General features: G+C 56.0%; 1 protein-coding gene across 2 annotated transcripts; it reads right to left on the bottom strand.

The window, feature by feature from the left end:
- Positions 1 to 776: 776 nt before the first annotated feature.
- Positions 777 to 16,111, bottom strand: TGM1 (transglutaminase 1). 2 transcript variants are annotated; one of them, XM_031453496.2, is made up of 16 exons: positions 15,667 to 16,111; positions 13,852 to 15,021; positions 12,818 to 13,147; positions 12,481 to 12,669; positions 11,252 to 11,500; positions 10,742 to 10,860; positions 10,528 to 10,635; positions 9,957 to 10,131; positions 9,445 to 9,583; positions 9,211 to 9,314; positions 7,061 to 7,149; positions 6,416 to 6,569; positions 6,035 to 6,316; positions 5,744 to 5,904; positions 5,242 to 5,378; positions 777 to 1,164 (listed from the first exon to the last, which is right to left on the bottom strand). In XM_031453496.2, exons 2-16 carry the CDS (start codon positions 13,874 to 13,876, stop codon positions 939 to 941), a joined length of 2,487 nt encoding a protein of 828 aa, XP_031309356.1. In that variant the 5' UTR covers positions 13,877 to 15,021; positions 15,667 to 16,111; the 3' UTR covers positions 777 to 938. The 2 variants fall into 2 exon arrangements, with proteins under 2 accessions (XP_031309356.1, XP_064341926.1); XM_064485856.1 differs by lacking the exons at positions 13,852 to 15,021; positions 15,667 to 16,111 and adding an exon at positions 13,343 to 13,840.
- Positions 16,112 to 16,149: the final 38 nt, after the last annotated feature.

The following is a 16,149-nucleotide window of genomic DNA, read 5'->3' on the forward strand; positions in this document are numbered from 1 at the left end:
GCTCACCTGGGCAGGGTATAGCTGGATAAAAGAGCGCTTGGGGCGAAGGCCTGAGTCACCCCGACACCCCCAGGTTGAGCAGAGGCAGAGGCACCAGCCCTGGAGACTGAGAAGGGCAGAGATGCAGGAGGACCAGGAGGGCGGCCGGGAAACCAAGTCTATCATCCAGACTCTAAACATGATGTTTTCAAGGAATGGTCAGTGCTGTAGGAAAATGCTCACCATGGGTTACATGGGGGAGAAAAGCAGCATGTGAAACACAACGGTAACAGTTACTTTCCGCACCTGGTGGTCATTGAGCATTATTGTTATTCTCATCTTTACAATTTTCTGTATTTTCTTAATTCTCAACACTGAACAGGTATGACTTTTGTAAAAATCCCCAGGCAAGGATATTTGAAGATAAATACCAGAAAGTGGCTTTTGCTGCTCAGAGAGAACTCCAGCCTATTTCTACCTCAAACATGTGTCACAGGGGAATTTGGGTCCTTCCCTCCCACAGGGGGTGCCATGGAGGGGGCAGTCTCACTCAACCCCCGGGGACTTCAAAAGGGCTTTGGTCAGTAGAAGCACCCTGGGGTCAGGGAAGACTGGTCCGGTGAGCCCTGGAGGCCATCCTGACACCCCATCTCAAGAGCTGCTGAGCGGTACCATCACTGACCTGCCAGCCACACTTCTCACAACCAGTGGCACCAGAAGTGCCACATGCATCCCCAAGACAGGCCGTGGGGCCACACCCCTTGGCCTGGCATATGACAGACGGACAGAACAGCAGCTTCATTAAAAAAGTTTATTTGCATCTGTGCAAGAGAGGTCAGCTCCCCCTCTAGGTGAGGTCCTCCCTCCTGAGCCCCCGGGAAGCAGCTCTGCTGCGGTCCCCTGTCTTGAGGCAGTGTCCTTGCTCGTCTGACTCCAGTCCCATTGCTCCTGGCCCAGGGCTAAGCCCCGCCTCGAGATGCCATAGGGATGGTCTCTCCTGAGTGACTGTCGCCTCCAGCGTCTGAGAAGCCCCCACCTCCAGCGGCCGGAGCCACGTCCACCTGGATGACCCCGTGCACTTGGGAGAGCTGTGGGCTGTCCAAGCTGGCGATGAGCTGACGGGGGCCTGGTCGCACTGGCACGAATGTCTGGCGCAGCGTCACTGTCTCGTGGCCCCCAATGTCCCTGTGGGCAGAGATAGGGTCATGGGCCTGGGGTGACTGGAGGTGGAGTCGGGAGGAAGGACTGATGGGGCAGCCAGGAAGGAAGGAGCAGAAGGTGGAGCCCTTCAGGCATCTCTGGGCTCAGCTGGAATTTCCACACCCACGACCTACCAACCTGGACACAGCCTGAACCCCAAGGCCGCCTCCACAAGGCCAGATCAGTGGCCACCCACCCAGCTGCCGGAGCTGGAAATCTCATTATCCAGGATTCCTCCCTCCTTGCTCTCACAAACATCTGGACAAAGACTGCGTGCGGCACTGCCTCCCCCTCCTCTCCATCGCCAACGCTCCTGCCCCAACCAGGTCATCCCATCCCCTGTAGGACTTCCAAGAACAAGGAAACTTCAAAATGAGACTTTGGGGCTTGACATGGTATTGCCAAATACTTTCAGGTTTGCCAAGAAAGAAAGTGGAAGAAAATTAAGTATCCTCTGCTACAATCATCATCTTTCAGGATGTTATCTCAAGGAAAAAAAAAAGTAAAGTCCATTCCAAGAACAGGCAATTGGCATCTTTAGATTGATATACATGTGTGTGTGTGGGAGGGGGAGAAGCATACACGTGCTGGTGGACACACACACACGTGTGCGCACACTACAGTGTCTTTATTTTCTTCCTTCCCATGGATCTCTGAAAAGCTAGTCCCAGACCACCCCTCTGGGAACCACAATTTCACCAGCCTTCTAACCGGACTCCTTGCCTCCCATCTCATTTTTCCATTCTATTTTTCAACCACTCAGAGGTGAACTGAACCCTTCAAGGGCTTGGCCTCCTTGGTGCTTATGAGACAGATGAAACTGTAGCTCCCTAACCTGACACACAGGCTCACTCTGACTCACCCTGCCTGCCTGCCTGCCTGCCTGCCTGCCTGCCTGCCTGCGCGACCTCATTCCCCCACCACTCCCCTATCCACCAGTCCCACTGAACTCCCTTCCTTCCCTGAACTCACCTCCGTTTTCATGCTTTGCCCCTGGGCTGCCTCCTCAGCAAGGGCTCCCTGGAGTACCTCCTTCCCTCAGGAAAATTAATCTCACCTTTCTCTGAGCTCTGCCAGCAGTCTGCATGTGCATTTATACCCTGGCTATGATTGCATTCATTTGCACCTGCTCACGCCTGTCAGCATCTGTTCTTTTCAGCCTCTGCCTGAAACCCTTACCTCTGACACCCTGCCCAATGGAGCCTGCACTGGGGACACCCTCAGAAGCCACAGTCTCTTGCAAACACCTCAGTCCTTCAAGGGACTGAGCTAACACCCCAACACTGAGGATGAGCTCTCCTTGGGGCAAAGCACATAGCTTGGAGCCTGCTTCCAAGGGGCATCCCTGGACCACTCTCTACCCCTTCCACCTCGGTTAGCTGTGTGGTTTAGGACAAGTTACTGGTCATCTCTGATCCTCACTTTCTGGTGTAAAGTGGAAGATGGTCTGGACGGTGCCTCCAAGCTCTGTGAAGAAGGGAAGCAGGGGAGGCAGGGAGATAGATAGACGTAGCTTACCGATTAAGTTACAGACTCAATTTCTAAACTTCCTGTCATAATATACTACTTGAAATTAAGTCTAAAACGTAACTGGTAGGCTATACTCTGCCTGCTTACCAATTTGTGTCTTTAATCTGTGTCCACTTTTCCATAGATACAAAGTTGAAGGTTGTTTAGGTTCAGACCAGGCTTCAAAAGTCTATTTAACCTGTACTCTAACTGAGCTGTACTATTTCAGAGCCTAGCCTTTATTTATAAGATTATTTCCAAGAGAAGTTTCTTTCCAGTTTCCAGCTAAGGATGTCAAGATCTCTCCCTACCCTACTCTTCGTGTCCGGTGAGACCTTTGCCACACCCCAGTTTGCGAGTTTAAGCTGAGCACATCATTTTCTAAGACTGGAAGCTGCCTGCAACAATGTACAGGTAATAAAACCAGCTCCCTGACAAGGACACCAGAACTCAGATGTCCACATTAGTATTGTACTTCAATTACAGACATGTTCAACCATGTTGAACATTTTTAAAAACCCCTCTCAGATTTTCTTTCAGAGCCATTTAAAACCACACACACATCACGTACACCCAGTCATGTACTCAGGCGGCACACACACTTGTCACCGTCCCTCTTTTACAGCCAAGTTTCATTTCTGACTGGAAAGGGCATTGTCATCCATCTTATTCACTTATCTTATTAATTAATGTTAGTTCTCAACGACCTGAGGCTGTTTCCCCAAAGTCACATCCACCCCCTTAAGGCCACCCTAAGACATTCTAGAGAATGTGACTCAGGCTCCAGGGGAAATTCCCGAGAAGGGTTTGGAGCAGGCTTCCAGCTTCCCCTGCTGATTGCTTTGGTAGTGACAACAGCCATCTGGAGGAGTAGGTTCCGGAATGTTTATTAAGTGGCCAGTCACCAGGCGGGGTGGCACACCTAATGCTATAATGCAGTTCCATACCACAGCCTTTGATGTGCAAATGACAGCAAGGGAAACGCCCATCTTGGAATCTAATGTATCCAAACCAGCAGCTCGGGGACCTCCCCTCAGGACTCTCAATTGTCCTGGAGGCCCCGGCCTGGGCTCACAGCAGCTGAGATGCCACAGAACATCCAAGGAGGACATGCCTTGCGAAACCATCATCCAGCCCTCTTACCGGTGGGAAGACTGGGGCCTTACGTGGAGGGAGACTCACACAAGCCCCACAGCTGAAGAGAGGGGCCGGGTTTCCAGCACTCAGTATGGTGGTCCTTTCCTTACTCCCTGGCGGCGGCAAGAATCAAAGACCTGGTGGGGCTGCTGAGTTAGGGGAGTCCAGCTCTGGAGATCCCACAGGACAGGGGCACCTCCCTCTGTCATCTGGGAGACACCAGCAGGCGAGCTGCCTGGGAGTCTCAACCTCCACCCTCAAAGCTGCCAGAGACCCTTGTAGGCTGACATGAGGAGTGCGTTCCTTTGGGACACGTTACATCTTCCAGGGGAACAGGCTGGGGCAAAGATCAGGATAGCAACCTTTCCAGCTTTGGCCTACTGGTGCAAGGGGTGGCCCCCAACAGGCAGAGGGTGCTGTGTGTGGGCAGAGGGATGGGCAGGGACCCTCTGCATCCCCCACCCAGCCCTCTACACGTGCCCTTGGGTTCCCTAGGGTGCTCTGTGTCGAACTCTGTCAAACAAAGAAAATGCTGACCCCTGTCCCCAGAGAGCTGATCTCAAAGTCAGCCTCTAGCCTTCTCTGCTCTCCCTCTGTGCTGTGCCCGCATGTGTAGGTCTGTGGGCACTTGCTGGGCACAGAGCCTTGCCTGACTTGGGACCAGGCCCAGGCAGGTTGGGTGAGCGCCCTCCCCTCCAGAGCTGCTGCTCAGCCCTCACGGCACTGCCCCAGCAACAAGCCTGAGAGCCTTTGCCCGGAGCTTACCATGGCGGGAGGGGCAGAGCCTGCCCCTTAGGAGCTGTGAGACCCTGTGAGCTGTGGCCACCAGCTGCCCCATCTGGAAAGGGGGGAACAGCTGCCAACAGAGTTGGCAACAACTGATGCTGTGCTGAGTACCATGCTAAGCACACTATCCTCTGACTCTCACAGTGACCCTCAGAGCCCAGCATTTTTGTTATCCCCACTTTACAGGTGAGAAAACTGAGGCATAGAAATCAGTCACTTGCCCCAGGGCACATGGCCAGTGAGTGGATAGAGCTGGGACTTGAAGCTAATCACATAATGATCTCTAATGTTCTTTAAAGGGTTCTTATGATCTCCAAATGAGCTAATATTCCTGAAAGTGCCTGCTCAACTCCTGAGTGCTGGGCAACACTAGTGACGAGTTGCTAGTGATTCCTATGTGAGGTTTTAGCTACCTAATGAGCCAGTGAGGCAGGGCGGGGACACCACACAGCACTGCCTGCAGCAAGTCTTCCTAAACACCAGCTGGACTGAACTGAGTCAGGAGGTGTTGCCAGCTGGCGCCAGGCTGCTTTGCTTACCACCCTGACCAAGAGAGGAAGCAAAGCTGAGACCCATGTAGCCTGGGAGGCGGGCAAGGGTGGTGGCAAGAACAGGATAGGATGGACTCACCCAACATTGAGGACCTTGGGTCTCTGCAACCCGGAGCCCTCGAGCCGGAAGACAACATTGGTAAGGGTGACAGGCAGGGGGTTCTTGAAGACAATCTGTACCTCGCACTCCTGGCCCACCACGGCTGCTCCCAATAACTGAGAAAAAAAGAAGTCCCCACCCCCACATCAGAGACCCTGGCCAGACTCAGAAGATTGGACACTCCACCAGAGAGGGAGAACTCCTTAGGACCAAGACCTCCCGGACCCCACATTTCTGCCCCTGAGAGAGGGTTCCCCCAAAGCCACAGAGGAAATTCCAACCCACCCCCCAGCTGAAGCCACCACAGAATCAGGGATAGGAGATCTGAGTTTTACAGATGAGGAAACTGAAGCCCAAGAGCCCAGAGCCAGTCCCTGACCTCCTCCTTCCACTGCTCATCTGGCCAGCCCGCTCCCAGCAGACTGCCCCGCCCGGCTCCCCTGGCTCTCTGATTTTCCCCGGCCCCAGCCAGCTGCACTACCGTGAGGGAGAGGTCCGGGGTGCGCAGACGGAAGGTGTGCTGCTTGGCCAGCACCTGCCCGTTCTCCTTGACGTGGCCTGAGACGTTGAGCAGCATGGCCCCCTGGTCCACGAGGTGGGGCCGGTACTCCTTGTAGGCCACGGGCATGGCCACGCGCTCCGCTGGGGAGGAAAGGCATGGCATCGCTGAGGCTGCATCCCCAGACACGGCCTCCCAGGGTTTCCATGTCCCCAGCCCCGAGGTGCCCAGCCACGGTGGGGTGGGGGTTAGGGCTCAAAAAGGAGCACTTACAGGCCCCTGGCGCCAGCACCACTTCCTTCTTGCTCTCCTTGAAGACAGACCCAGTGACGCCGGTGTAGAAGGTAACAGAGAGGTAGAGGTGCAGCTTCACAGTGCGGCGGCTGCTGCTGCGGTTGGTCAGCACCACACTGACCGTCAGGTCCTGGCCCATCACCGCGTCCTGTGCCTCCACCTGCACGGACACATCCTCGGCCGAGTCCCGGGAGGCGTACACATTGGGTTTGCTGCCATGGGCGGCCGCTGTCTCCACTGCCTTCCGCTCTGCATCTGAGCCTGGGGTTGAGGGTCAAGGGTGAGGTTACAGCTGGGTGGGTGAGCACTCAGCAGGAACGCTTGGTGTGGCCTGAGCTGGCCGGGTTGGGGAGACAGTACCTTCTGGGTGCTTATAGATGTGGGTGATGTCTTCCCGCATGTTGGAGCCAATGGCCTTGGTGATGATGAGTGTGCCAATGGCCTTCTCCTCCACGTACACAATCTTGAAGCTGCCGTCATCCTGCCGCTGCCAGTAAACCTTGTCACTGTTCACCTGTTGGGGGAGCGTTGGGGGTGAGCCCGGAATGAGTGAGCCAGAGGGTCTGAGTGTGGGCCTGACCCCCAGCTGCCCTCCCCTGATCCTGGGAGCTGCAGGCAGGGCTAGATCCAAAGGTTGGGAGCTGCCTGGCAGAGTCAAAGTGACTCTTTCCAAGCTTGAGCCAGACAGGCCAGAGAGCAGGAAAAAGCTGGTCTGGGAGGCTCTGTGCCGTGCATTCTGCATTAATAACAGTAATCCCTTATGCTCATTCACTGACTTTATGACTTATAAAGCAGTTTCACTCCCATTATTTCTTTTGATCCTGAGTACAGGAAGTATGGCAGCCATTATTAACCCCCTTTTACAGATGGGGAAACTAAGTGACTTGCTCAAGGTCACACAGCTAGTCAGTCAGTGATGAAGGTGGGACCCGAGAACCCAGGACTGACACCAGTGCCCTGGTCTCCCCAGGCTGCCCACGAAGGCCCCTGGAGTGCAGCCCTCACCTCGGCAAAAATGAAGGGCGTGTCGTACTTCATGTAGACCAGGCCGTTCTTGATGGACTGCACGGAGCAGGGGCCACAGCAGAAGATGCCTAGGGGAGTGAGGGCATCATGGAGGTGAGAGAGCCAAGGAGACTGAGGGGGACCCTCAGATCCGGGGCCCCCCCAACCAGGCCCCATGCCCACTGCCCAGAGTCAGCCCCTACCCAGTCCAACTCAGGGAAGGCAAACAAAGGACAGCACAGTTCTATGTGGCCTGTCACTGGCTGGGATGGCGGGACAGGGACAACCATGGGGACAAGCCTGCCTTGTTAACCCAAATCACTGGCACACTTCCTCCACTGGCTGAAGCTGGATGCTGGCTGTCTGTGGCCCCCAGAGGTCAAGACCACCCCCTCATCCTACATCAAGACAAACCCAGAGTCCACAGTGGCTCTGCTGGCTGGCTGGGAGAGCAATGACCTCATGGTTACTGTTCTAGAAAGATCCAGAACCCCTTAGCTCTGCAGCCCCCTGTGTCCTCTCTGTGGGGAGGTGGGAGAAGGGGCTGGTGGGAAACAGAGTCTGTCCTCCTCGTGCTCAGGAGGGTTTTCTGGAGGAGACAGGCTGACAGGGAGGAGGCTTGGCAGGAGAGGACCCAGAACAGAAAATAAGGGCCATCCAACAAGAAAGAATTTGAGAAAACACCTCACACTACAGTCTCCTTTTACAAATGGGCAACAGGCTTGGCAAGGCAAAGCAGGTGCGAAGACCGCACAAGGCAGTCGGATACAGAGAGGGTAGAAAGCGCTAACGTTTGCTACACAGCTACTTTGTTCCAGCCCTGCTGCCAGTCTAATCTGACTTCTCATCGGAACTTCCCAACCATCCTACATGGAATATCATCTCATATTACAGATAAGGACACCAAAGCTCAAAGGTGCAGAGAATTTGTCTAAGGGGACATGTCTAAGAAGTGATCAGGCTAGACTCCAGCCCGGGTCTGGCTGGCCCAGAAACCCTGCATACTGCCCAGCCCACCACCTCCAAGAGCGGGGACCGGAACTCAGGTCTCCTGGTGCCCTGTGCCAGGCTGCTCCAGCTCTGCAGGCATCGCGGGGTTGCACAACTCAGGGGGTACCGTTCACAGAGATGATTAAGAGGGAGTGGTCTGGCCAGAGACCAGAGGAAGAATGTAGGCTAGGGGAGGGCCAGCTGACCCAGGGAGAGGGGAAGAGGTGGGGGGAGGGCGCAGGAGGGGCATGCCGGGCTGCCCGGGCCCTGAGTGTTAAGGTGGGAAGGGGATGAGGGACCCATTAGAGAAGAGATGGTACAGGGGGTCTAATTTTTGCAGAAATGTGTATTGCGGAAAGGAGACTCCAAGTTATGTCATCAGTGATTGTTTCTTAGGGCCGCGCTGGGTTATAGAAGCTGTTTTCTCCCTTAAACCTATTTAACCCTGATTGTTTTCTATGCTGTAGCTGTAACTCATGGTGAGCAATGGAACAGACATGAGAGGAACTTGGTGAACGTGAGACTACGTGTCAAAAAGAGAAGGAGTCAGGAGCTGGGTTTGCTCTGCTGCTGACTTAATGCTCTGTGCATGAGAGAAAGTCCCAAACCCAGCTGATCTGCAGCATCACCAGGGGAACTTTCAAAAATACAGATTCCTGGAATCTCTTCCCAGAATGTATGATGTGTCAGGTCTGGGGTAGGATGCAGAAATTTCCTTAAAACAACACAAAACAGAAACCTCCTGAGAGAAAATGGGGAACTTTTATATTTTACGTTATACAATTCTATACAATTAGTCAATTCATTTTTTTTCCTTTTAAGCAGGTCTTCTAATAATGACTTAAAAAAATATATATATGTATCCTTCATTAATTATCTCCAGGACACGCAAATAAAAAAGTAAGCAGGAATAGTGTATTTCTAGAAGGAGGGAAACCTCTCACTGAATTTTCTTGAATCTTTGGATTTTTCAACCATCTAAGTATTGTAACCATTACAAATAAATAAAATTTAGGCAAAGAATTCTGCAGAAAAGTGAAAGTAATTGAAGGGCCACATGGTGATTGCCCCGTCCAGGACACTGGGGTTTGTTACGAAGGCTGGGGAGAGGGGGAAGGGCCCCGACTGGGGTCCAGGAGCCAAGCAGGGCCCCGTCTCACCGCTGCTGGTCTCCTGGGGTGTGGCGTCCACAACCTGCCACCCGTCGAAGCCTGAGGGCAGATCTGGCCTCTTCATCCAACAGTCATTCCACACGTGGAAGTTCCTGGATGGGCGTGGATGGAGGGCTCCCTGAGCAGCCCACCCAGGGCCTCCCCAGCCTCCCCCCGGCGTCCAGGTCTCAGGTCATCGGTCCTCAGCAGGAACGGGCAGCTCAGCCCCAGCCCCAGCCTCACCAAACGGAATCATGGTTCAGGTGCTCGAGTGGCTTCATGTTCTCGTCAAAGTAGATGTCCATGGTGAGGGATGTGTCTGTGTCATGTGCGGAGTTGAAGTTGGTGACAGTGCGGGTGGCCAGGCCCAGGCAGCGTAGCACTGTGGGGGAGCCAGGGTTGGGGTTCAGGGCCTGGGACCAGGGCAGGGGTGGGGAGCAGGCGAGGCATCAGGTCAGGAATAATAGGGAGACAAGGGCAACTGGGGTTGCCAAGCTGGGTCAAGGGTCACAAGGGTCAGGAGGAAGCCAGGGTCACCTGCCTGGCCTTGTCCCTGCCTGTCCCTCCTCCCTCCTCTCCTTTAGGCCTCTCTTGGTCGTTAACACTAATTACTGATAATGAAGGCCTGCCTACCATCCACCCCCACCTGCCCCTGCACTGTAGCCACCACTAGGCTGGGCTCCTGAAGGTGGAGCTTGCCTTCCCTCCCTCCTTCTCAGAGGGCCCAGATCATTCCTGTCCCGTCCTCCCACTACCTGTGGTAGTCACACCGGCGAAGACCCAGCACTGGCCATAGGGGACAGAGTAGCCGGTACGTAGGTAGCTGAGTAGGATCTCCACACTGCCCACCCACGCCGATGGATTGGTGCCACGGGAGTAATCGCCAGACCAGTTCCCAATCAGGACCCCATTGTCATCCAAGGAGTTCACCTGCCCAGGACAGGATGGGATGAGGCAGAGTTGGGGGTGAGGCTCAGGACCCCCCATGTGGGTCCCTGGAACCACCCCTCACTCCTAAATACTTCAGGATCCAGTGACAGCCTGAGCCCCGCCCACTCCTCCCAGCGTCTTCTGCCCCCCCACCCTGGTCTGACACAGGAATGTGAATGATGGGTGTGCCAAATTTTGGGTTTGGCCCTACATTCCACAAGAGCTGGGACAGGAGCCAGGAAGGACAGGGTGAGGGGCAGGCATGGGAGGGAAGAGGAGTGAGACCCCTTCCCACAATACCCTTGGCAAGGGCCGGGACAGGGCTGGGGTCCTGGAAGAATCAGAAAGGGAAGGGGACAGATACACAGTAGGGCTCAGAGATACAAGGGTGCTCACCATGGCAGAGATGACCCGGGAGACACTGACTGGGTCCCCACGGCCTCCATATGGCATGCCCCGCCGGTCCAGGATGTATAGGCAGGCATCCAGCACCCCATGGTCAAACTGGAGGGAGGAAGGGCAGAGGTGACCCCTAGGCCAGCACCCACTCCCCAGCCCCACCCCACCTGCCTCTAGTGCCCCTGGGTGCACAAGGCTTGGCCAGCTGTACCTGTCCGTAGTTCCATGTCCGCTCGCCAATCTGTGCTTCGGTCCCATAGTAAATTCTCCCAGACTCATTAAGCACGTACTCCTGCCGCCAGTCCTCATGGTCCACGTACACGATGTCCTCTGTGCCCCCAAAACATATATGCCTGGTCTCTCCAGACCCCTCCCTGGGTCTCACCTGCCCCTGGGTCAATTCTAAAGGACTCATGATCACTTAGGAAGAGCAGGGACACCTCTGGCCTGACAGCACTGCTCCCAGGAAGGATGGAGTGAGCGTAACAGAAATGTGGGAGGATGGTGGCTATAACCAAGGCTCTTCACCAGGAAAGGTAAGGCTGTGTGACCTTGAGCTGGTCACCTTTCTACATTGGATCTAGGTCCCCTCACCTGGAAAATGGGAGGCTGGCTTCTCCTCAGGCCAAGTACCCAGGCACATAGCTGGATCCAAGGAAAGGAAACCCTGACCTGCCCTCCCCTCCTGTCCATGCCCTGCTCCTGACTCCAGTCGGCTCACCTGGGCACCAGGGATTGAAAAGGATGTAGATTTCATTTCGGGGGTCAAAGGGCAACTGGAACTCGCCAGCCTCTGAGTGTGTGCGGACCGTGAATTGAAACTTGCCGATGATGGCGTTGGGGGAGGTGTGGACCCGTAGGTTCAGATTATTCCCGCTGGACTTCGTCACCTGGGCCTTCCAACCTCCACTGCTCCCCTTGCCCACTGGGATGATCACGTGGGTGCTCTTGCCCACTTCGGGGTTGTTTCCTGGAGCGGGGAAAGCACTGATTAGCTGGTGAGGCCTCTCCGAGGACAGGGAATGGAGACTTGGACTTCTCCCAACCCCACCCAGGATGTGTACGAGCCAGTGCGTGTAGTGTCCCTGAGTTGGGCCATCGCCTGGGCCAATCTCTGAGAGCAGCTGTCCCCACCCGATGCTTGCCCACATGTCAGGGCAGAGCTCCAGCCCAACATCCCAAACCTGTTCCCCTGACACTGAACTCAGAGGTGGGTAGAAGAGACCAGGTCACCGTCACCCTCTGCCTGCCTGTCCCAGCACCTGGGCTGGAGGAGCAGAGCCACCCTGGCTCAGTCCAGTTGCCCCTGGAAAGGGCAGTTCACATCCTGAAAGCCCACCCTGCCTGTTCCCTGGGGCAGTAGCTTCTAGAGCCCTGGGCATCCCTGCTGGAGGTGGTGGGGGTACCTGGGAAATTAGAGGCTGGGTGGGCAAGGCTAGGCCCTAATAAAAGGGTAAGAGGAGTCGCCCGCCCCCGGCAGCAGCATAATCACCAGCCTAGGTAGTCAATGGCCACCGAGCAATGCAGTGAGGGACGCACCTGCCCTGGGCCATGGGGACAGAGAGAGGGAGACAGAGTTGGACAGAGAGTAGAGCCACTCCCTGGGGAAGGAGGGCAGACCCAGAAAGGAGAAAGACACGCAGAGGCAGCAACACCCAAGGAGATGCTGTTGCAAACACCTAAAGAAAAAGTATTTTGAGACAGATGCCCCTGGAGGCTTGAAGAGAGCAAGTTTCGGAAAATGGGGATATCAAGACCCTCCCTGAGGCACCCCTGGGGACACACTTACATGCTCACACCTGCCTTATCTGGCAGAGCACAGAGTAGGGTAAGGGCGGAGCCTAAAGATGGCCCTTTGACCCTAATACCTGGGCTGGGAGCCTTGTTAGCAGTGCCCCCCACCCCACCCTGCTGAGGGCCTTCACCCCTCCCACTGCAGGTCCCACTGACCGATGAGCAGCTCCAGGGTGACACGATCGGAGGACTCATAGGGTCGAGACAGGAGGAGGACCATGTGGAAAACCTGCCCACGGCGGATAATCAGCTCATCGTACTCGAATTCATCCGTGTGGTGCTCTCGGCGGTTCTGGTCCGAACGTGAACTCAGGAGATCCACACCGGTCACCACCAGCATACCCTCTGCCAGGCCAGAGTTCTAGATCAGTGAAACCTCATGAGGAGTCCAGGCCCCCATCATTAGCCTCCCAGGCCCCAGAGATGCCAGAATGAGTCTCAGGCCCCATTAAGGCCTTCTGGCTCTCAGATCATGTGGACAGGCAGGCCTCACCTCGGATGGTGCCATCTCCAGCTGCATTCACAGCACTGCCCCGGGAGCCAGGCTGGCGGGAGTCTGTGCCCCGGGAGTCAGGTCTTCGACCCCCAGAGCTGGATCCTCGACCCCTGGAGCCAGACCCACGGTGCTCAGGCCCCCAGTCATCATCTGCTGCATTCCGGCATGAGCAGCAGGCACAGCAGCGAGCCCAGAAGGAACGGCCCCCTCGGCGTGAACGTCTGTCTGGCTCCGGCTCTGGCTCTGGCTCTGGAGAAGGTGTGATGGGGGGCTGCCAGGGGTTCCCGCCCCAGCGGCCCACATCCGAACGAGGACTGTCCATTGTGCCTGGAAAGCGCAGGGAGGGTCTCATCACCTGTTCAGACCTCCTTTACCTAGGATGCACTAGTCAGCTAACTCAGAAACTCTCCATCCAGAGAGCTGATTCAGTCCCAGCCTGATGACCGCGATGATATGATCTTGACCCTGAGAGTCCCTCAGATCTATCCAGACACCTTTCCCAAAGACTCCTCTCAGACTCACCTGAGAAACTTCCACATTATAGAGAAGAGTCTTCCCCGCTTACCATCACTTCCACCAAACCAGATGCCCAATCAAGAAACCTGTTCAAGGACCCATCCCAGGAAACGAATGGACGCTCGTCACAGCCTCAAGATCTAGTAGCACAGATCATCCCGGGCCTGCTCCCTCCACCTGCTGGCTCCTCCGTCTAGAGGTCCAGAGCCAGCCACATCAAGGACCCATTTCTTAGCAGAGATCTCCCATCCAAGGCTCCTTGCAGAAGACAGGTGAGTAACATTGGTGACTTGGAGTCCTGGCATTCCCCACGTCGGGTCAAAGACCCAAGAGGAGCTGAGAGGAGGGGCGGGGTGCGGAGGTGCCAGGAGCCGGGCTTCAGGCTGTGGAGTCTCAGCGTTGGGGGCAGCCTCTCGGGCTGACAGACTAGAGCTGGCCCGCACCCCACCTTGCTGGGGCTGGGCCTCGGCGCGCGCGAGGCCCCCAGACCGCACCGCCCGGGCTCAGCACCTCACCTGATAGAGGTGTTGGCGACGGCATCTCTGAGTCCCGCGGCCGGGGTGGAACAGGTCGGGACTGATGGGAACGGGACAGACACCGCCGCAAGAGTGGAAGGTGTGGGGCGGGCCAGTAACTGGTTTATGAGGGGTAGGGCGGGGCCAAGCCATTGGTAAGAAGGGGGAAGCGAGGTTGCTCCATCTCCCTCTGAGGGAGGAGGCCCAACCTCTGGGGGCAGTGTCTAGAGGTAGGGGCAGGAAATGAGGCTGGGCTGCACCCCTCTTTCCCCTTTCGAGGAATGAGGAACCGATTGGAGGCGGGGTGGGGCCTGGGCTCCGGAGAGGGCGGGGTCAGGGTCGGGGGTCTGTCACAGCTGAAGCTGGAAGGCCTGAGGGACCCCAAACCATGCTGATCCCTCCCAGACTGGCCCGGGTGGAGAAGCTCCGAGGACAATGGGGCAGGCTGCCCCATCCGCCCACACCCCTATCCAGCAGACCCTCTGTTCCCAAGTTCAGGCTGCTTGCTTCTGTCTCATTGGCCCCGGTTGCCAGGCTCTGGTGCAGCCCAGGCCAGGTTCAGCCCTGTGAAACTGCCCATGGGCCTGGTTCTGGGACTTGTCCTGCCCAGGGAGGTCCTGGGAACCCAAGCTACAGACTGGTGACATCAGCAGCCAGGCCCTCAGACTGGCTCCACCAGCCAGCCCCTGGCCTGCCGGCTCTTCCAGATCCTCCTACCCCACCACCCAGCTGTCCCTCATTCCTCTAGCTACTCCACAGTTCCCTGCATGAGTGAGCTGGCCCCCTGCTTCCTGTATCCCTCCAAGTTTGGGATTGGCCCGGGTGTGTGTGGGCAGGGATCAGAGTAGGAACAATCTCGTTTCCTACCTCCCACCTATGCTCTAATGCTCAGGTGGGAACTAAGACCACCTCCCCAGGCTGTAGAGTACCCGCTTCTCCGAGAGTCAGCTGGACTGCAGAGTTCTCCAACCTGCAATTCTTCCTGGGAATCCTGACCAATTGGCTCAGGGTACCAGCCCCGACTCCACCCTGACACTGGGAGAAACACTGGGGAGGCCATCAAGAGAACCCCAAGGCAGAGGAGGTCAGGCATCTTCAGGAAGGCTGGGACCCTGTTCTTGGTGACTCTTCTCTCCATCCCACTGTTGTCCCAGCTCTGCCCATCAGCCACTGAAGAGAAGACAGTGAAAACAGGGTTGGCAAGAGGACACAAGGAAGCTGACTGGAAGAGAGGCTGAGTTTGGTGATGCATCCAGCAGGAAGGTGCCTTGGGGAGTGGGGACAGAGGCTCCAGGACCTGGTAGGGAGCCCTCCACACCCTTGCTGACCCTTTCCAGTCCAGGTCTAAGCCCCAGACCCTTCCCCTACCTCCAACACACTCAGAAGATGCACTAGCGGAAATCAAAATCCCAGGCAGGTATGAGGCAGGTCAGCCAAAGGGTTTCATCTAGGGACTGTTTGTGTATCACTATGGATACAGGAAGGGGCAGGGCCCTGAGAGTCTGTATGTGTGTGAGCACACGTGGGCCCAGGCAGATTCTGAAGAAAGCAGGAAAATGCCTTGTCACACTCTCTCCCTCTTGTCTCCATCAGTCTTTCAAATTTACCCCGACCCAGCCAGGTTTGACTCAGTGCTCTCACCCCTTCACCCCTGAGCCACTCCCTTTTCCTCCCTCCAGGAGGCTTAAGTGCCTCAGGGCTTTCCAAGAAGGACAAGGGGTGTGTGTGTGTGTGTGTGTGTCCGTCCCAGAAGCAAGAACGTGAGTCTGGAATCCCAGACTAAGGTGCAGAGACAGCTTTGGCCCCAGCACTCACGTCCAGCAACCTTGGGCGCGTCTCCACAGCCATTTCCTCATCAGTACAATGGATCTAGTCATCTCAGCCCGGAAAGCTTGTGAGGATCAAGTGGGATTAAGTATTTTCAAGGGTTCTTTCACCAGAGGAGGTGATTCACGGGGGACTAATAATGTTGTTATAAGAGGGCAGAGTCAGGGCGCCCTGGCCTATTCCTCCTGGGAACAGCCTTCTCAGCTGTGGGGAAGGAGAGCCAGGGCAGAGAGGGCATCTGGAAGGGGTAGGGGTCACGGGAGAGACCTTTATGAGCCCTTCCAGTTGGACACGTTTATAGCTGCTCTGTAGCCCAGCTCCAACCAGAACCTGAACCCAACCTGATTCCAGCCTGAAACCTAGACTCAGCCAGCCCCAAACCAGAAGGTAGTCCCAAATCCAGTCCTTGTCCAGATTCTGCCCCAGACACTGAGGCTTTGGTTCTCCATGATAGGGAACAGCAGGATTAAG

Source organism: Camelus dromedarius, chromosome 5 (assembly GCF_036321535.1).
Source record: "Camelus dromedarius isolate mCamDro1 chromosome 5, mCamDro1.pat, whole genome shotgun sequence".
NCBI lineage: Eukaryota > Metazoa > Chordata > Mammalia > Artiodactyla > Camelidae > Camelus > Camelus dromedarius.